A 21915-nucleotide genomic window follows, 5' to 3' on the forward strand; every position below is an offset into this window, starting at 1 on the left:
AGGGAGAGAACATTTTTTTAAAGCAGATATCTGCAGGATTGTTTAACTGATTGACAGCAAAAAAGGAAATTTTAAAATGATGTACTCAGATAAACTATGGAGTAAATATGAATGTATGTAATAAGAGGAGAAAAAAACATGGTATGTTGTTGGGACAATGAACAGGGAAGTGAACATATTCATTCAGAATTTTCAGAAATCAGATCAAAATTCTTGGGATCTCCAAATGCATAGTCTATAACTGTTACATAGTTTTATGTGAGTGGTTCAAAAATATAAGAGTCTATTGAAACAGAAGTCTAGCACCAATTTTGATTGGTAATATTTGTGAAAACCAGTTCAAATAACAATGACTTCCAGAAGTGAAGTGCCAATGGATTTCTGTGGTCTCACAAGGGAATAGAAATGCTTAGCAATAAAATATTTAGGACTGTTTTGCTTCCTCACCTCATTATTTCATTCCTTTTAAGAACTCTCATTTTCCCATCCAGGTCCATGCTATTTTAGGCTGCTGGTTGCTAAGATACATTAACAAGTCTTTGAACTTGCTGTATTGGTAGTACCTGGGACTGATATATACAGTCAATTGCAGTAATTTCCCCAAATTAAATTGAAATTGAATGTTTGTACTAGAATTTAATTTGGTAAAAGTTTAGGTTCTCTCAGTGCTTATGTCATTCATTGCAGGGGTGCACAGCCTTTGCTTAGTGCAATGTAATCTTTAAGCCATTCAGTCTTTAAAGCAGAACAACTGAAGAATTAAGGATTCTCCATAGCTATGATATTTATGAACATTAATCCCTGGAACAGATAGAAAACTCTCTCCTCTTCTTTCTGAATGCTGATATTGATTTAAAATATTACACAATATTGATGCTTCCATATCACACACTCAGTAAGAAGAATGTTTTGCCATATATAGTAGCACTTTCCCTTTTCTTATTTCACAGGGTTGAGAACAACTGAACAGTCACCTTCCCATCTACAAAGCACAAAAACACATTACAGGGAAAATATTAAATTGGATCATTATTGTCACTGCTATTACAGGTAAATTATTAAAGGAAGATAAATCCACAAGAATAATCCTGTTTAAGATTAGCCTAATTGGAATTCTACCATGAAAATCCATCTTTTTGTATGTGCTCAATTAACCTAAATAACATAAGATTACTAGCTTTGCATCCTTAATAATGTGAAAACTTTTATCTAATGGCTAAGTCATTAGAATGAGCAGGACCTATTCTATAATAAATCAGTCTTGAGCACCTCCATTTACTTTCTGGGCAAGATTTAGATTCAGTTAGCTTACATATATTACTTTCAGTTAGCTTAATATAAACTAGTTTATATACACTAACAATTATGTTTGTGTGTGTATAAACAATATATTGATCATTGATCAAATTATCTTATGTGTTGAATAAGCACTTAATATAATGACAAGCCAATAAACTAAAATTTAGTTTATTTCATCTTTCAGTTTGTCAGAAAGATCTTTGTGCAGCCATACTGGTTTCTTCTTGAATTTCTTGTTTTTCTTTCTCAATGGTATTGTGCTGGTCTGGGTGTTTATGATTGCATTTTTCAGGGTTTCCCACGCTTCTTGGGTTGTTTTCCCCTTTAGCATTTTCATCCATGGGATCTTTCCTAGGTTCTCTCTGAGTTTGTTAAAGTCAGCTCTTTTGAAGTTTAAGATACTGGTTGGATTGTTTTCTATTGCTAGTGTTTGTATTATACTAAATTCCAGTATGACGTTAGAAATCTATTTCATCTCCCACTCACTGCAGAGTTTGTCTCCCAGTTGATATCTGGATAGTTGAAGTCAGTGGTGGGATTCAAATATGTGAACTACCAGTTCTCTGTGTGGATGCCCCTTCTGGAAGTCCATTCTGGGCCTTGGCAACACAAAATTAGCTACTGGTGCAAATCGGCTGAATCCCACCACTGGTTGAAGTTTCCTATTATTACTGTGGTATGTTTCCTACATACGTTTGTTAACTGGTTGGCAAAGAGTTCATCTATTTCTTCTGATTGGTTGGGTGGCCTGTAATATACACCTATGGCAATGTCACTTTTTTTTCTCTTTTAGATTGACCCATATACATTTTGGACAGATTTTATCTTTGATCACGTGAATTTCCGCAGATATGTAGTGTTCTCTTACATTTAGTGCAACTCCCCCTGCTCTTTTTGTAGACCTGTTTCTTTTGAACAATTTGTATCCATCCATCAGTCCATTCCATTCATGGGTTTCGTCCCACCAGGTTTCTGTTGTGCCAACTATGTCATACCCTCCTTCGTGTACTATAACCATCTTCATTTGTATATAAGATGTTAATTTTCTAGTTTAAAATATTTTTAAAAATAATATGTAGAATATCAGATGGAGCAGAAAGCCTTGTTGGGCACCAAATAAGTTGATGGTGGGCTTACTGACACTCATGGGGACCTATTGGTTATGGTTTTGTAGAATAAAGTGAATGTTATATTGAGGAGCAACCTCAGTTGCTCCAAACTATATGCAAGCAGGAAAGTGCTAGTGAAAACAGCTTTTTAATAATCTCATTTTAAAATATGTTTTCAGGGAAATGAAACTGCATCCATCTTGAAATAGTTCAGGATCAGGAACTCGGGTGCATACATTGAAAGGTGGGGGACTGCTCCCTGTTCAGTTGGGGAGGGTTTTCTATTGAAAGATGATAATTCTTCTTGAATGGCAAAGCCAAATAATCAATGGCTTCGCATGCAATGCCAAACACTTCACAGATACTATCTGTTGTACAAGTGTCACGGGCAATTTAACAGAAGATTTCTGGCCATTCTAGTTACTCTGATAATGTCAGCAACAAAAAGATAACTTTAATGTTGGCTGCTCTTATGTGAGAACTGCCAAAGCTTGGTCTGCTCTTTACTGCCGCAATATTTTAACCTAAATAGCTTCTGACACATTGTTGGCATTGCATACACTTGGGAAAAAATGTTAGATTAAAAAACTTTTGTAAATCCTCAGATTTTCAGTGATTGGAGAAGGAGACATCAAAATGAATGGTGGCTAGTTATGAAGTTGCTTTATAGCTTAGAGGGGGAACTATGGATCACTATGACCTTAAACCCTCTTTTTGGTAACCCCTCCACCCCACATGTATTGAATTTCAGTAGCAAACCAATAAGAAATTGAAATAACTATCCAAAGTTTTGTTGGAAATAATGAAAAACAAGTGCATGATCTTCCTTTAGGCTTGAAATGAAATGAAATTTTCATATGCTTTTTGCTTAATATTCCCAAGACAGTGAATGTTCTTAAAATTAATTAAATACTTGATATTGATATTGGAATAACCAATTATCCCAATATTGGTACCAAGAAAAGCTACTACCTGTCCTCATTGTGCAAATACATTATCATATTGTATATAATGGAATGGTTTCTACCAAAAAATTCTATGTATAAATTCTGTCTCCTATATCATCTATCCAGCCCTATCTTTTATGTCCACCAAGAATTGCCAGCATCTTTTCAAGCATTATGGACTAGGAAATTGTTCTTTAAGAATGAAAAACTAAAACTGATGGACAATTGATTCTTGTAGCTAATCTGCACTATATGATTAAAGAATGGTGAAGCACACATGGGTAAGTCAGCAGTGGAGAAAGTGGTAATACACCCTACCATATTTTAATTTGGTTTCCTTTTTGTACTATTTTGCAGGTCTCACACAAATGACTCAGATCTGATGTGTTATCCCTAAAGCCAGCACTTGCCCTTTTAAAGTTTTATTTCATCTGGCCTTGAAATAAATCTATAAGTGACTACACCAGATCATCTCAATGCCTAAGACCAGCAAAGTAACTCAGCGAGAACAGAGCAATGAGCCTGTCACAGAATCAGTGGCTGATCTGCTGGCTCTGGAGGAACCTGTGGACTACAGACACAGTGTCTTAAATGTGGCTTCAGAAAACTGGAACAAACAGCAGGTTGGGGAGGAAGCAGAGGATGACAGACCAGCGTGGAACAACAAGCTACAGTACATTTTGGCTCAAATAGGCTACTCTGTGGGCCTGGGGAATGTATGGCGGTTTCCATACTTGTGCCAAAAGAATGGTGGAGGTAAGTGACCAAGAAAGAAGAAACAGTGCTCAACAGACAAGGCCTCTGCTCTGCTTCTCTGCTCTAATGTAGAGGAAAGGAGGCTATTTTGCCTTGATTCGCATGTTATGGTAACTACATGTATACACCCTTCATCCTCCATTATTAGCTGGGCTGACCAGATTTTCTAGTTTGAAAGCCAGGGGTTCTCCATCCTTAGCTAACCCAGAGGGACTCTTCAATTTTAGAGGAGCATCTTTTCCAATTTTCTCTGTAAAGGCAGGTAAAATTTATAATCCACTATTGAGCGACAACTGTTTCCTTGACTGTATGGTAAAGCACATTACTTTAAGTGTATGCCCAAATAATTTTTCTTGTATTTAGTTTGTATTTAGTCTGTTTATTGCCCCCCATCATAAACACCCAGAATCACTTTGTAAGGGTGATGGGTGGCATAGAAATGCAATAAATAAAAAGAAAGAAAGAAAGAAAGAAAGAAAGAGAAAGAAAGAAAGAAAGAAAGAAAGAAAGAAAGAAAGAAAGAAAGAAAGAAAGAAAGAAAGAAAGAAAGAAAGAAAGAAAGAAAGAAATCCACAAATCTGGTTTGGCTCACAATAATAAAACCAATATCTATAAAACTGTAAACCATAACAATAAAAATAAAAAACAAAAACCTGGCATCTCAGTCATTCCCTTGGGATGCTCCACAACCAGCTTCAGGTATCTTCATATCTGATATCCTTGTAGAATCAAAAGGGCTCACAGACAAATAGAAGCTGTTATCCTAAATCAAACTTTTCATGTGTTAATACAGATTATTTCCCTAGATTATTTTGTAATTCCATCAAGTCTCATGTTTTGATAAAAAAACCAGCATGATTATCTTAGAAATATTAAATATTTATTTATTAAAAACTCTTCTAAACTAGTAATAATTTTAGATAGATTAATCCAGCTGAGCCTTCTATGATTTAAATTTGTCAAGTTAGTTGTGATATACAATATTAATTGTTTAATTTATATTTCAGGTATACAATAATTTATGATTTATCAACTTTTAATTAATGTGTTTTTTATAATGTGATTCTTTTTTATTCTCTCCAACCCACTGGATAGTTGGAAATGAATTGTGGCTCAGGACTCTGAAACTCCAAAACTAGCAGGGAAATTAATTTGGTGGGAAAAGCTAGCAAAAGAAAGATCAAGTTTGAAAATGGGCTGCATCCTATTACTACGATCCATAGACTGCACACAAAGAAAATATAGGTTCTTCCTATATGGGGAAAAATTTAAGAACTCATGCTTAGCACTCTGTTGCTACCTTTTGGGGGGGGATGTCCCCCTAATATTGTATGATTATTAATGTATGTCTGAGAGCAAAAAAAGATTAATTTTCCAACAGAGGAGCAGAAAGAAAAAAATGGTGATTGCTTATATTTTCATGCTACACTTCACCAGAAATAGAAAGATGAACATTACTTTCAATTTTGACATTTTTCCTTTGTTTTGGTGTATTTTACAGTCTAGTTAAAGCTAGTAGGTTAACAAGAGTTAAATAAACAGGCACCCACCAGAATCCCCAAAGATGTCACACACATCATGCCACCCCACAAATGACACAAGTTTATTATATCATGTATCATTATGCAAATGACATATAAATACATCATTTGTATAGTGTATCAAGATGTGTGATGTCACATGCTTTTTTTCCAAGGGAGGGGTCCCTGGTGCCCCAAAAGTTAGGTTGGGCATTTTATAGTTGGATAACATCAAATATGGACAAGCTAAAAATGTGTTTAGTAAAGACAAAATTGAATGGTGGAACCACCATCAAAATCATCAGTAACTGGGCCATACTTGTGATATACTAAACTGTAGAATTATTAATGGGACACAAACTAAACTGGACAGCTTGGATAAAAAAAAAACCAAGAAAACTGATGACTATTCCATATACATTACATCCCTGTGGTGATGTTGATAGATTATATTTGCCCTGCAGAATTAGAAGCAGAGGTTTACTTCAAGTCAAACAAGAAGAAGAAAAGTGTGCATTGGCTGATTATGTAAAAGACAATCAAGAACAAGCATTGATGCAAGTTCAAAACTGGAACTTGCCTAATGTACAGGAAGTTAAAAGTGACTATCACAATAATGTAATAAAAATATGAACAGAATGCTATCAAGGAAAAGCATTACATGGTCAATTTCTACAAAAGATTGTGGAAAAGTGGATAAAAATAAAATCTGGCAATGACTTACAACTGAAACATTAAAAAAAATAAACTGAAGGCTTGTTTGTTAGGGGCACATTGGATGCCATACCCAGAAATCTTGGACAGTATTGAGAAAATCTGCACATTGACAAAATTTTCATCAGTCAATTGTAAAAGCTCACACTGCTTGGATCGGCATATATACTAACTATGCCAATTCCTTATGACATCCTAGGTTCTTGGATAGAATTCAGTGTGTATGAAGGCCAACACCAGTTAAAGAACTGGCAGCTGTGACTTCTCATTGTTGTGAACAGGTTCTTGAGAAGTACTTGATAGGTGGATAAAAATGCCAAACCCAGTCTAAATATCTGGCTGACTGGGAAACCAACCAGCCAGATATAGTACCAATAGTAATAGATGCCTTGGGTGCAATCCCAAAACATCTGGGGAACCATTTGAATATCATCTGCATTGACAAATTCACCATCAATCAATTACAAAAGGCAACTCAACTTGGAACAGCTTACATCCCACAATGATACCTTTAACAACTTCAAACAACAACATCTGCCTATCCCAGATTCTTTGGAAGGACTCAATAGGTGGCTAAAATGTCAAATACAGTCTAAATATCTGGCTGTGTGACCAATTATAATCATTATTAAATTTATATGCCCCCCCCACTCCCAACAACTCTGGGAAGTTTACAATTGATAAAAAAGTTAAAAATGAGAAACAATAAAAAAAACCTTACAAAAACAGCACCAGAAAAAAATGATGGCAAAGAAAACAAACTTGGAGAGTAACAAAAAGGAAGAAAGGGGCATTGGTTGCATTGCTAGTGGCATGGGCAAAAAGGGCTTCTCAAAATGCTAATGTCAATGCTGCAAATACTGTATATTCTTGCTTTGACAATATGCAAAACTGTCTGGCATTTATTGGGTTAATACTTAGCTTAGACTGGGCGGGGGAAAAAAGCCCGGGAAAGAAAGAGGAAGTAAACGTTTGACCTTCTCACTAATTGGATAATGTGACCTGTGACTGCATGAGAAGGGAGGGGTTGAGCAAGGAAAGCTTGATGCCAGCGACCGGAAGTTCAGATTCTGGCATCAATTAGTCCAATGGTGACCGGCATAATTTGTAGCTCTGCAAATAAAGACTTTAGGAAACATGCCTGAAAGTTCTTTGAAGTGCTTCATTAGTCGGAACTTGTGACAGTGGGAATCATTTGAATTGGGTTTGTGTGTGTGACTTCATTTCTTTGAATTGTAACCTTCCTTTCTTCTCTGGTTGAATACCCAGAGTGGTTAGTATTATAAGTAACATGATTAACACATGTTAATGCATCACACTGGAGATGGTTGATCGACCAATAGCAGATTCTACTATCCCCCTCTGGGCTCATCGTACAGCTTCCTGCCCCATCTTCTAGTCATAATTTGTAATTTGCATCTTTTACTGCAGTTCGATATATGCATCTATATGGCTTTATTGCGGTGACTATTGTAAGCTTCCCATAGTCACCTTGTGTGAGATGGCAACAAACACATCAAATAAATAAATAAATAAATAAATAAATAAATAATAAACAAACAAATAAATAAAAAACATGCATGCATACATACATACATATTAGATTAGCCATATTTTTTTTAAAAAATTTTTTTAAAAGAACCTTGCAAATTCACAGATCTCCTAAAAATTGGGTGGTTGGGGGGAGTTCAAACATATGAACTATAAGCTGCCCAGAGTCATTTGGCTGAAATGGGCAGCTATATACATTGGATAAACAAACAAACAAACAAACAAACAAATAAATAAATAAATAATTCTAGAGCAAATGCATTTTGTTAGCTGGAGAATAATGTAGAACAAAATTCTCTTTATCAAAAAATGTTGGTGCATTATATTTTGCAATTTACATTATAAAAATAATGTTATTTTTGTAATTAACACATTTAATTTTGGCAGACAGTGTCATCTTTTTTCTGCTAAAACATTCAAATTGTTTTCATGCATAATCCAATATACATATGCTGCATAGAGAGAACAGTTTTCTGCTGAAAGTATGTGGCTCTGGGCCAGTTTTTTTATTTTTTTAGAACACTGTGTGCTCAGGAGCTGACAAAATGATGCTGCATTGGTTGAACATTTTAATGAAATAAAGCACCTCAGTTGTTCAGCTAAATGTGCAAGCCAAGTTTATATCTGCTAGTTGTAGCTGCTGATCCTCTACCTCTTTGGTATGTACTTTGGTTCTTGCATCTGATTCTAGAGTTTATCAGCTTACTGATTTCTTAGAATTTGTTTGAAATTCTGACCATCTTAGTATATTGGGCCGCTGGAATGTTATTGACTAGAGAATTCCTGTTTTTTGGAAAATTATTCCTGCCTTTATATCTTTTTTTCCATCATGGACTTGAAGAAGATAGATATAGGGTAGTTTGCCATCTGATCCCTGAGCATGTTCAGAGTTTTCATTAGGTTACTGTGTTATGTGTATTTGAAATTTTATGAAATCTACTCCCCAGGTGAGTTCACCTGGCATCTTCCTTATTAACCTTTAAACTCAGATACAGACTTCTTTTTTAACATCAGATTTTTTAAATGAATGATTATGTTGTGTTTGTATGCTGAAAAATATCTGCAGTTTCCTTTCCTTTTTAAAAATTTGCACTCAATCACCTGCACTTCTGATGCTCATTTTATTCTTTTGGATTGCAGTCCAGCAGACTACTGATAACAGAAGATTCATGGAATTATATTGTTAGTTTGCTGTGAATCATTTGTTTCTGGTTCTATTTTCAAGCATTTTGATTTTAAACCATATTTATTATTAACCACCCTAAGATTTTCTTTAATATTTAAAAGCTGAGAATCCAGTCTCTACATAAGTAATACAAAGTGCAAACATACCTGCCTTTATCTGAGAACACTTTTATTGATTATAACTCAATAAAATTGTACTGCCATTATCTTGAATATTGTGCTTCAGCCTTTTGTACTGAATATCAACTCATCCGAAAGCTTCATCTATGAAATCATTTTTAAAATACGTTTATGCAGGCGTTCTCAGCTTATACAGGTCTCTGGTTATGTGCAGTCCTAAGCAACCACTTATGAAGCTCACCTTGGCCACAGCCTTTCCTCACTGTTGTCCACATTTCTACTTGTCTACTCACTGGTGGACCACCAGAGAGTGCTGTTGTATTAAGAAGGAACCTTGCCACATATTTGTTTTCCAAGCAGTTTTGGGAAAGAGGATTTATATATTTTATATATGTGTGTGTGCACACCTGCATAGCAATTTGACTGACCTTTTCATTCAGTATTGATCAAAGTATGAAGCAGCTTAGCAATGAATGGTGGTTTTATTGCTGTGGGGAATTTTATGGAGATTCATTTAAGATAGCTATGTAAAGGTTTATGCATTAAAGGTATTTCAGAGTTATATTGTTTTCCTGTCACCATGGAGGAAAAACATACTGTTATTTGTTGGGTCAGTGGGGCTTTTCATCAGAGCTTTCACAGGTGTGAGAAAAATTGGGGTTGGGGGGGTTAGCTTCCTCAGAGCTGTGGCAAGCATTGTCCCAATAGTATTTGTGCGGATGCCTTATTTATTTTTTTCCCCTTATCTGGCTATTCTGAATGCGAGGGAGGTTTTTAAATCCTGCTGATGCTGAATGTGCTTGGAATATTAATAGGCGGGAGGGCTCAATTTATGTTAGTGGGCAACTTCCAGCGTTCATATTTTTAGACTTTCTGATCAGCTATTTAAATTTCTTAATCTACCCAGTTGATTCCTTTCTGTCCATTTAACCTAAGAATTATAGTGCTGCTGTTTTAAGAATCTTTTATGGAGAAGTTTCATCTAGCATTTCCAGGAATTATTCTTTTTCAGCACAGAACTGCTGTGGGAACAATAAATGCAAAAGGCAGCATATAATTATGGTAGATATGAGGTTGATGAGGACATTGATTGGCTCAGATAGATTGCTGAGCAATATTTTGCTTAACCATTATTTATTAAATAAATCACATCTGGCTGAGCTCACATCACATGCTGAGCTAGAAAATATGTTAAAATGTACATTGTGCTGAATCAGAACGAGACAAAGCATATTATTATTATTATTATTATTATTATTGATGATGATAATGATGATGATGGAAGGGGCTTTGGAGGTCATCTAGTCCAACCCCCTGCTCAGGCAATTTCAGAAAAATGGCTGTCCAGTCTCTTCTTAAAAACTTCCAGTGTTGAATGTCTGTCTGAAAATGATAATGGAAGATAACCTTACAAACACGCATGCACATTTATTGTAAAAAGCTTACTCATCCATCCACCCATCAATTTATATGCTGCTGAAATCACTGCAGATCTTGAGTGGTTTATGTATCCAATATCTACTTCTAACATTAAAAACTCATCTGACAAAAATTAAAAAATGAAACTAATTAAATGTAAAAATAATAATTAAAATTAATTAATTAAAAAGAAAATAAAAAAACAAATAAACTCAAAGGATTGATTCGATAGACTACTAGGTCTTTTTCAGCCATCAGTTTCTATGTTTGTAAAACTTCCTGCTAATATACAAAGCTTATTTAATGTTCCCATGTTTCTGAAACTAACACCATCTGCAAATGCCCTTAACTATTAACTTAACAAATAACATTAACTCCCATAAGTCTCTGATCTTATGTCTCTATTTAGTACTTCAAGAACCAAAATGGACAAAAGTGGAAACAGGTTCATATGTTCCAGAATTCTAAACAAAAAATTCCAATTCAAATTGTTAAAGGCCTTCTTTGCATCTATGAATATCAATGCAGCTTGTTTTCATTATATTGCTCCAAGTATTCTAGAATATTCAAAACATTTCTAATATTATCTCATTGTTGTCTTTTAGGTAAAAACCCATATTGGTCTTCATTAACAAATTCCTATAAAGTTATTTTCAACCTTTCAGCCAAAATTATGGCAAACCATTTGTAATTTTCTTCAATAAAGATATTGGCCAATAGTTTCTTGTTCAAATCAAATCTTGTCCCTCTTAAGGTATTAATGTTATATTTTCTGCAATAAATCTGGTGAAATGCCCTTATCTGTATTTTTTTCTTGTGAACTCCTGCATCCTTCTCCCAACTTTATTTGTAGTTGCCATGGTGAAAAAATGAAAGTGTGTCAATTACTATGGTGAAAGTAAAAGGCAGCCTTCTCCTTTTTTTCTGTTTTGCTTCTATCCTTAACACTTTAGTCCCAATGATCTCTCTAGAGAGTTACAGTCCCACAACGTAGCTCATATTATCCTTTTCTTCTTGTTTTGTAAAATTCTCTACTACTGTCCTTAAAAATAAACAATCAACATTTCCAGAAAGGTATGATCTAATTAACTTTACTATTTTCAAAGGCACTTTTGTCAGAAAAAAAAACTGTCCGCTTTGTCCATTTGAAACTTTCTTAGATCACAATTTTCTTAAACTGTTTACTTTTAAATGGAAATGCTTTAAAATAGCATCTCCCCCCCACACACCCCACACTTTTCAAGTCTTGAAAAGTAAGCCATTTGCCAAAATCTTCACTGCCATTCGGATATCTCTCTTAGGTTATCTCTCTTATGTTTGTAAAGCTTCATAGCAGTTAAGGGCACATTGTAAATCCTTTGGCTCCCAAGTTGCTCAACTTGCAATTGGCCACAAGTAACTCAATTCTTGTGCTCCTCTCATGGGGAACAGCTCTTCCAGAACACAAGCAGAGGTGGTCACCTGATTTTTCCTTCCTCCAAAGAAATTTTTTTTGTCTCCTGATGTGCAGTGCTGTTCCTGCTTGTGGAGCCCCTGGTGGAGACAACTAACCAGTCACCTCACCTCACCCAGAAACCCCTTTTCCTTTTCCTTTTTAGTCTTGATGGAAGTTCCTTCTCTTTACAAAAAATCTATGTCTTCCTGCCTGTTTTTATCTGAAGTGTGGTTAGATGTCATTCCTTTATTAGAGAGTTTAATGATTCAACTCTGCCATTTTAAAACAGAAGCAAAGATATAGTGGCCATTTGTTTATTTTTCCATTTCCCATTGGGGGAAACATAAAAAGCCATGAAGCAATGTAATAAAGTAAGGCTTTTGCTTCAGAGCTGAATAAAAATGTGGCCTCATTCTGAAGTGCCAATCAAAGCCACTTGCTGTCTGAAACCCCAAATAAGTTTTTAAACCTTTGCCCCATGCATGCTGTTCGGTCTGCATACAAGTGTTCAGGGTCAGATGATTTTTCTTGTGATCTGTAGCAGAAAAAGAACTGTCTCTAATGAAACTTTCTTTTCCCTTTCAGGTGCTTATCTAGTTCCCTATCTGATCCTGCTCATCCTTATTGGAGTCCCCCTCTTTTTCCTGGAACTGGCCGTAGGGCAGAGAATCCGCCGGGGCAGCATAGGAGTGTGGAATTACATTTGCCCTCGATTAGGTGGCATTGGATTTGCCAGCCTCTTAGTGAGTGATTGGATGAATTCATATGTCTTACTCAGGGCTGTAAATGGGTGCATAATATGTAGGTGGTTTTGCCAAAAAAGGAAGTCTGGGCCTATTATTAAATTTATGCAAAATTTACAGTAGGTGGACCAAAATTCCTAACTCCGAGGTATCTAACAGAAACAGCCAAAAAGGAAAGGAAAAGAAGGGGATGACTAGCTCGGTAAATTCTACTTCTAAAATTTAAGAAGTTTGGGGTTACCTGGATAGGGTTTTCTTTTTGCAACGCCATTTTATGCTGGTTCATAAAATAAAGTTGTTGTGTACAATATAAAGATCTGCATGTTGATGCATGTCAAAGTTCTAACAGGAAAAAAGAAGACAATGTCTGGCCATTAATAATCTAGCAGATATGTTAAATAAAGTCATTACCTATAGCTAAGGGTGATTAATTATGAATAATGGAATAAAAATATGTTGATATGTGGAATCAATTAGGGATCTGACATTCATGTTTAGGACAGCTTTTTTAAAGAAAACAAACAAAAAGCTGCACAATGTCTTAAAGGGAATGGCATCAAAGTTGGAAACTGACCAGAGAGAAGCAACCTGGAATTAAGGAGAAACTTCCTAACAGTGAGGACAATTAACCAGTGGAACAGCTTGCCTTCAGAAATCGTGGGTGCTCCATCACTGGAAGTTTTTAAGAAGAGACTAGACAGTCACTTGTCTGAAATAGTATAGCTTCTCCTGCTTGAGCAGGGAGCTGGACTAGAAGACCTCCAAGGTCCCTTCCAGTTCTATACTATTCTAATTTTAAAAGTGCTATATGTTCTACTTGCATGTATCAACATTCATAGCCTTCTCCTAAGAGTCGTTTTTTTCCTAATTAGGAATTTAGGAAACAATCAGGCTATTAGCATAAGAAAAGAAAATAAGCCATTTAGATTGGGGACATTTTATAAAATGTGCTGACTTCTGACTTCTAAACAACTGTGTAACAGTACATTATCATTGCAGAAAATTTCGTTCAATATTGGAGAAATATTACGAGTCATCCTGAAAAGTATTTATTTCTAAGTGAAATGCCTAAATGCCTAAAATGTCTAGCAGCTTAATGGAGGCAAAAGAAAAAAAGATCTAAAAAGCAATAAATAATACTGAAAACTAGAGAAATTATGATGAAACAGAGAATAATCTTTGAGATCATTTTGCAAATTCTCCTATTGGATTTTGCAATATTATATAATTCAGAGTTAATAATGGGAACCTAGCTCATTAGGAGAATGGCCATAGTGAAGGGTAATCATAAACACCCAGATAGGCTTCTGCTTCTACACTTAAGGTACACTCACATTTCTTGCCCACGAGCACTGCTCTATTCATTTCAATGGGTGAAGTAGATCTATGCCATCAATTGAGTGAAAACATGATTTACAGCCCCCAAATTAGACTGGTTCTTCATGAGCACCCTGTTGGTGTATAAATATTCCCAGACCCATGGCAACTTGGAGATTAAATATGTTCACTAAACTATTCATGATGAAAGTCCATGTGTGATATGCCATATGCTAAATAAATAAATGGCCATTTTCTGGGGTTCACTTTGGAAGGTCCTCTTCCTGTGTTTGAATGAAATATTGTTATCTAGGTTCTAGACATGATTTCAGTTTCCTTTTGCCAGGTCTGCTTGTTTGTTGGACTCTATTATAATGTGATCATTGGATGGAGCATCTTCTACTTTTTCAAATCCTTCCAATATCCTTTACCTTGGAGTGAATGTCCTATTTTGAAAAATGGCTCAGTGACAAGTGAGTAGCCATTTTTTGCAACTATCTGTATAGGGGAAAGAAGATGAGGCAAATTTCGATTCTAATTGTCTACTTTTTATTAGGATAATAAAGCAATAAAGGTAATTGTTGAAATAGTACTTAATGCTGCTTCCTGTTAATGCCACTTGGAAGGGTGGGATGCATTCACTTTTTTTCTTCCTTCTGTGAGAAACACAAAGTATTCATTCGATATCTCTTTTTCTGTGATGTTAAGAGTGTAGCAGAACAGAGGCTTCCATTCCAAAAATGACAATAGCTCAGGTCTGTTTCATCCTTCTAGAATAAGAGATTGCATGAGCTGGTAAGAAATAGTTTCCAAAGGATGCAACTGAGATACTTTGGAAGCTAATGGAGCATTTAATAGACTTTGAACATCTCCCAGCACATAGATGAATCTTTTATAGTGAGTATAAATCACCCCATTTATTTAATCCAATTTTGGATAGCAACAGTCTCCCCACTTCCATTTCTGAAAAAGACCTCTAGGCATATTTCCTAATGTGTCCTATGCAATAGTTCTAAATAAATTCTATCTCACTTAGCTACACCTTAGGCATGCCACTGTAAATTGCCAAATGAAAGATTTGTATTCAACCCAAGTTCTTATCCTATACAGTTGTAGAACCAGAATGTGACAAAAGCTCTGCAACTACTTTCTTCTGGTATCGTGATGCCCTGGATATTTCCAGCTCCATTTCAGAGAGTGGTGGACTTAACTGGAGAATGACCTTATGTCTACTGATGGCTTGGAGCATTGTAGGCTTAGCTATGATCAAAGGAATCCAATCCTCAGGAAAGGTAAATATCATGGTGATGGGTTGAAATAAAGAATAGCAGGATCTTTAGAATTGATTGATTTTTTTAAGAGTATAAATCAGTAGTCACTTCTACACAGCCAGAGTGTTCAAGCGAATTCTGAAAACATGCAGATTTTGTCTAAACACTTGCCAAGTGTAGGTATGCCTGTTCCATGTTCCATGGTCCTGTGCTTCTTGGTAATTATTTAAAAGATAAGCATGTGAACAGGCCCATGGCAACAATGGGTTATATTCACCATTATCCAGCTCTTTCGGGACCAGCTACTCTGATTAGATGGCTCGATTTAAAGTACTAGAGGTCTTGAATGTTATAAATATATTACAAGATGAACGAACAAATTTATTGTAACAATTTTTATGGACCATGGTTACTTCACCAATGTATGGATCTGATACATTTACTCATATTTAAAATGCCACAAGACACCATAACTCTTATTTCAACAGAGCTCACAAACTTGATTATTGGTGAATGTATTTTTTGGCCATGTGTGGAAATGGTTGCCATCATCTTCTTGTTTTTCAGTTTCTCAGTCTAGTGGACTACCCTTCTGGAAATCATAGTTCTGTTTATAAGGAAGGTTAGGAATAACCAGAAGATAATTTATCTAATCTCCTCAAATTGAAATTCCCAACATTTTTATAGAAAACTATGACGCATTAAAAAACTGATTAGGTGCCTATCAGTGCTACTGCTGATTTACATCACATCTTCTCCCTCACTTAGGTGATGTATTTCAGCTCTCTCTTTCCATATGTGGTATTGATCTGCTTCCTGGTCAGGGGTTTGCTTTTGAGAGGGGCAGTAGATGGGATTCTACATATGTTCACTCCTAAGGTAAGACTTTTTACAATACCTTTACATTATTGTTAGTTCCTAGAAGCTGAGAGTCACCCAGTTGGTTTTGTGCCTAACTATTAAGGTGGGTCTCCAGGTTTCTCCACTCTACATTCACCCTGAGAGGTAGATTAGGTTGAGAGAGAAGAGCCTTCACAGGCTCACTAAGTGTACAGATAGTCCTCGACTTACACCAGTTCATTTAGTGACCATTCAAAGTCACTGAAAAAAGTGACATGACTTTTCACACTTACAACCACTGAGGCATCTCCATAGTCATGTGATTAAAATTTGGATGTTGGGCAATTCGTTCATATTTATGATGGTTGCGGTGTCCCAAGATCATGTGATCACCTTTTGTGATCTTCTGACAAAATCAATGGAGAAACCAGATTCAGTCAACAACCCTGTTACTAATTTAACGACTGCAGTGACAAGAAAGGTCATAAAATGGGGCAAAATTCACTTAACAACTGTCTCACTTAGCAACAGAAATTTTGGTCTCAATTGTGGTTGTAAGTTGAGGACTACCCGTACTTAAAACTTAAGAGAGTTTTTCTGTCTCTACTCTTCGTTGTGCCTTAAGGCACCTTTTTCCCATTTTGGTACACGTCAGATATATAGGAATAATAATTTAGTTGTTGGATATTATCCCAGAACGTTAGCATCTTCCTTATGGAAATTTCTGCAGCATTGGGTGAGTTTTTTTATATCGCTTGGGGATGTTTTCAAAAGTGCTTTGGAATGCCTGGATTGTCAGGCAGATGACATCTGCAACTCCCAAAGCAGATATCATCCTTCTCTGGAACTATGTGCCAGCTGTGGAGGACAGCTGCATGATCTTGGCAAAGAGGCAGTTTTGAGAAAGGACGAACTTGCACCCCTGAGTAGAATTTTGAAATTGAGCATCTTTGGCGAATTGAATCTGAAGTCAGTCTTCCTACATTATCTTTAACTTACTCACTGCAGTATTCTATGTGTAACACTTAGTTGTGATGCTGGTCCACCGACAAATTTATTTTACAGTTTGTAATCTGATGGCTATTTATAGTTAAATAGTGTTCCAATGAATAACACCAAAATACTGATCAAACTGTAATTCATCAAGTAAAAATCGCATAAAAACTATATATGTTTTATAACTGTAAACTGCCCAGAGATTATAATTTATTGGGTAACATTAATATATGAGCACTCCAAACAAATAGTCTGATTTTAATAGATCTTAAAAATGCCCCACCTTCTTTGGATTTGCCTATTATTATCCATAATTCCATTGGCAGAAGAGAAAGTTATTGGGCCCTTGCCAGCATATATATAAAGTATACCTACAATCTTCCTCTTTGTTTATAATATACTGTAAGAGGTGTTTCCCTGCTCACCAACAAAGATGCAGGGATGAATTGACCTTTCTGTCCATCTCTGTTTTTTGCAGCTTGATAAAATGTTGGATCTCCAAGTATGGCGAGAAGCTGCCACTCAGGTCTTCTTTGCCCTTGGACTGGGTTTTGGTGGAGTTATTGCCTTTTCCAGTTATAACAAACAGGATAATAACTGCCACTTTGATGCAGCCCTTGTCTCCTTTATCAATTTCTTCACTTCCATCTTGGCCACATTGGTTGTTTTTGCTGTGCTAGGCTTCAAAGCCAATGTCATGAATGAAAAGTGTGTGATTGAGTAAGTACCAGGTGATTTGGGTAGGGAACTCTAGCACATACAGTTATCATTTCTGAAGTACAGCTTTATTCTAATTTACAATTTCAATAAGCTATCATTCTCCTCCAAATGGATTGATATCTCAAGTGTACAGCAATAGCACTTAGACTTATATACCACTTCATAGTGCTTTACAGCCCTCTCTAAGTGGTTTACAGAGAGCATATTGCCCCCAACAATCTGGTTGCTCATTTTACCGACCTTGGAAGGATAGAAGGCTGACTCAACCTTGAGCCTGTCAGAATCAAACTCCTGGCAGTCAGCTGTTAATTAGCCTGCAAAACTGCATTCTAAATACTGTGCCACCATGGCTCCTAGCAAATAGAGATCTTTTGCTTACAACAAATAGAGATGAGATCTTTTCATCATATAGTTTCTGAAGAAACTCCTGAGAATAATAAAATTAATTCTTCTACATCAGTCTAAAAAAATGATAGCTTATTTTGCTGAGAGTAGATGGAATTCATTGTATTCTCTGGGATTTAGAGAATGTCTTTGTAAGTATATATATATATATATTTCCTTTTGTAGAAATGCTGAGAAGATCCTGGGTTATCTGAACACAAATATCCTCAGCCATGCCCTGATACCACCCCAAGTGAACTTCTCCCATCTGACAGCCAAGGATTACACTGAAATGTATGCTGTCATAAAGACAGTGAAAAAGGATCAATTTGAGAATCTGGGATTGGATCCCTGCCTGCTGGAAGATGAGCTTAACAAGGTATGTTTAAGGACTGACATTTGGTGCCATCTTAATTCCTTTGAAAACAAAGAGATAAATTACAGGAAAAAGAACACATTATAGTTCTTCTGAAGCAATATCTCTTCTGGAACGAAGACTTGATCAAATACTGCCCCAATGTCAAATCCCTTACATAAAATGACTGTAGGTATTGGTTTGGTTTGTAAATAATGATAAGTTCCTAATGACATGGTCATCCCAAGACAGAAATCATGATGTAAAAGCAATAAGCCACAATGTGCAACCATGATTTATTGATTTACAAATTCCAATTCCAGGTTTGTTAACACATCTAATCCTAGATCTTAACTTATTCAAATGTTTGTTTAGTGATCTACCTATTTCATTCTAAGTGTTTGCACAATAATTGGAGAAAACTGGGCCAGAAAGCCCATGAGTACTGTATCTTCGACTGGACAGTTGGAGTCTGTGCATAAAGGCATGAAGCTCAAAGGCATCAAGAATAAATCATGGATTGTTCAACAATAAATCATGGATTGTTCAACAACTCTTTTTTTTAAAAAAATCTGATTTAGAATTTTGCATGAGCAAAGTCTTCATACTGAATTTATTTAAAGTTAAGAACTTTGTTCATTAAATTATATTTAAAAAAACCCCAAGATACTGTAAAATAAGGCTTTTCGAGGAAAGAAACATAAGTTGCTGGATTCAGTTCATTATGGTTTTTAACTTCAGAATGCCTACTTTAATAGATGGAGTAAAAAGTGCATAGTCCATGGCATAGTTTTCTGCATTTATTAAGTGATTTAAACAAAATAAAACCATGTACTAATGATACATAAACCTCTGTCATTGGATAACCTTACCTAGTGGTCTCATGTAGGAAAGTAGAAGGATTGACAACCTACACATTAGGGGTTTAGGGCTAGACTTTCCCCCCTGCTCAATAATGATTAGAACTGACCCCAAAGGAGAAAAAACTACTGCAACATCCTGTTTCCCACTCCTAGCCCCCTAAGCTCAACTAGAAGTTTGCATAGTCAATGATACTGAAGGCTGCTAAGAGACTGAGAGTTAGAATAGATGCAGATCCACCTTCCCAAGTCCCTCCGCAGGTAATCAACCAATGCTGTTTCAGTACTATATCCAGGTCTGATCCTAACTGAAAAAGTTCTAGATTAATCTTCTTCCTCCGGGACTCTCTGAAGCTGTAGTCTTACTACTGTCCATTTCATTGGGGTCAATTGGCACAAACCCATTCCATGGGCAGTCTATGCACTGATCAACTCAACTGCACCAGTGGTGGGATCCAACCAGTTTGCATTACTTCAGCAGAACCAGTAGCTATTTTTTTTTGTTGCCCAGGCCCAGAATGGACTTCTGGAAGCGGCATCCACACAGAGAACCGGTTATTCACATATTTGAATCCCATCACTGAACTGCACTTACTCAGAGTCCAACTTAGACCTGATCTGAGAAATTTTATCTGGCAGATGTCTAGAATATTCCTCATAGCAGCATCTGATTCCTAGCAGTGACTAAAGTTTCAGATGCATAGGGAACAGAGGCATCTTTCTAAAGAAAGGTGATATAACCCTCTTATATTTTGTTTTGAAATGGGGGGGGGCATTCCCACATAATTATTTTAATTGAAAGATTTAAAATAAAGTCAAGTGGGGCAAAGAACCTTGGAGATGCCAAAAAAAATGTCTATCAGCCCACAGGTGGTCTTGAAAACTATTGCTTGGGTATACAGCATAGTAGAGCATGGATCAATCCTCTTGCTGGTTTATCATAAGAGACATGATATTTAGATCCAGAGGAATGGCTCAGGCATCTTTTGTTTTTAATGTAATTTATTGTAGCAGAATTGCAACCGCAAATGCTTCAGCCCACAATTATGTCACTGGTTTTTAATGTTCTGAGGTTTCTGAAATCTATGGCCAGTTAGCACTCATTTCAGGAGTACTGAGTGGAAACATCTATGATAAGAAAATACTATTGGATGTTAAACCTGATGTGAAAGAAAGTTCATGAATTTTCTCACAGTGAAGTAGTTTTTCCAAATGTGTGGGTAATAATTTATTGAAGTGGTAGGTAAGTAGCCTTTCTCCACAGCTATTGAAAAGAAAGAGGTTCAGGACTTATGGACCATAAGTGAATAAATCTGCTTGGGTCATAGGCAGTTACTGATGTTGGGAAAACTTGAGGAATAAATACTCATCCCATCATATCTATGATATACATGCAATATAAAGCCAGAGTTTTATTTTCTCTCTTCCAGGGCATGTATATATAGAAAACAGCAGATGCTTGTGCAACCCTTAGTACATGCATGCTTCTCCCTCTACTTATCCATATAGGAAATTCCCCTCATTGGACCAAAGGCTAATACGTGACTGGCTGTTTGGCTCTGAAAGCTTGTAGTTTTACAGACAAAAACCTATTGACAAGAATACACACACATCTGCTTTTATAACGCTCTTTCTCTTGTCAAGAATAACACAAGCATCTTCTTTTGGCTGTATACAGTCAGTGCAGGGAACTGGCCTCGCATTCATAGCTTTCACAGAAGCAATGACTCACTTCCCAGCTTCTCCTTTCTGGTCAGTGATGTTCTTCCTGATGCTGATAAACCTGGGTTTGGGAAGCATGATTGGGACCATGGCTGGCATCACCACCCCCATCATTGACATGTTCAAAGTGCGCAAAGAAGCATTAACAGGTAAGGTGATTTTCAGGGAAATGCAAAGAGTCACATGGACAACACTATAGATATATTAGAGGCGGACCACTCTGGGCCCATTAAGCTGCAGGTATCCTTTCTCTTCCTCCAACATCCTAATCCAGACCCTTAATCAATGTTGCCACCAACATTGTTACTTTAAAAAGAAGGAATAGCCTTTTCCTTTCAGCCTCTGGGAAGTTAATCTTATGATAATGAGGTGATAGCTAATGTTATTTGGAAACAAATGGACCAAAGTATTGGTTTATAGAATAGTTTGTGATGAGTAGGTTTGAGTTGTGGTTTGGAAAATGGTTTTGTCACTCTACATCATATTTTATGTATTGTTACTTGGACGTAAATCTTCCTGTTTTCAGTGAAATGTACTGTGATAAAATATGTAACCACAGCCCAAATGTAGCATATAAATGAGAGGCTTCTCTATGGGCTAAAGTTGACCTTGAGTTCACCAGCCCACACATTCTTAGCTGGAGGCATCTCTA

General features: G+C 36.2%; 1 protein-coding gene across 3 annotated transcripts in view; it reads left to right on the plus strand.

Annotated features, from left to right (window-relative positions):
• The window catches only part of SLC6A17 (solute carrier family 6 member 17), a 42469-nt gene that overhangs the window by 9524 nt on the left and 11030 nt on the right, over positions 1-21915 (plus strand). For 2 of the 3 annotated variants that reach the window (XM_039323109.1, XM_039323111.1), the window contains exons 2-9: positions 3713-4111; positions 12641-12798; positions 14462-14588; positions 15226-15407; positions 16155-16265; positions 17701-17942; positions 18513-18705; positions 21220-21412. In XM_039323109.1, coding sequence (XP_039179043.1) covers positions 3832-4111; positions 12641-12798; positions 14462-14588; positions 15226-15407; positions 16155-16265; positions 17701-17942; positions 18513-18705; positions 21220-21412 — 1486 coding nt within the window. In that variant the 5' untranslated portion in view covers positions 3713-3831. Of the gene's footprint in view, positions 1-950; positions 1051-3712; positions 4112-12640; positions 12799-14461; positions 14589-15225; positions 15408-16154; positions 16266-17700; positions 17943-18512; positions 18706-21219; positions 21413-21915 lie in introns of all 3 variants that reach the window. The other variant, XM_039323110.1, reaches the window with a different exon arrangement.

The sequence above is a fragment of the Crotalus tigris genome, unplaced genomic scaffold (assembly GCF_016545835.1).
Source record: "Crotalus tigris isolate CLP2741 ecotype Arizona unplaced genomic scaffold, ASM1654583v1 scf7180000024167.7108832, whole genome shotgun sequence".
Lineage (NCBI taxonomy): Eukaryota > Metazoa > Chordata > Lepidosauria > Squamata > Viperidae > Crotalus > Crotalus tigris.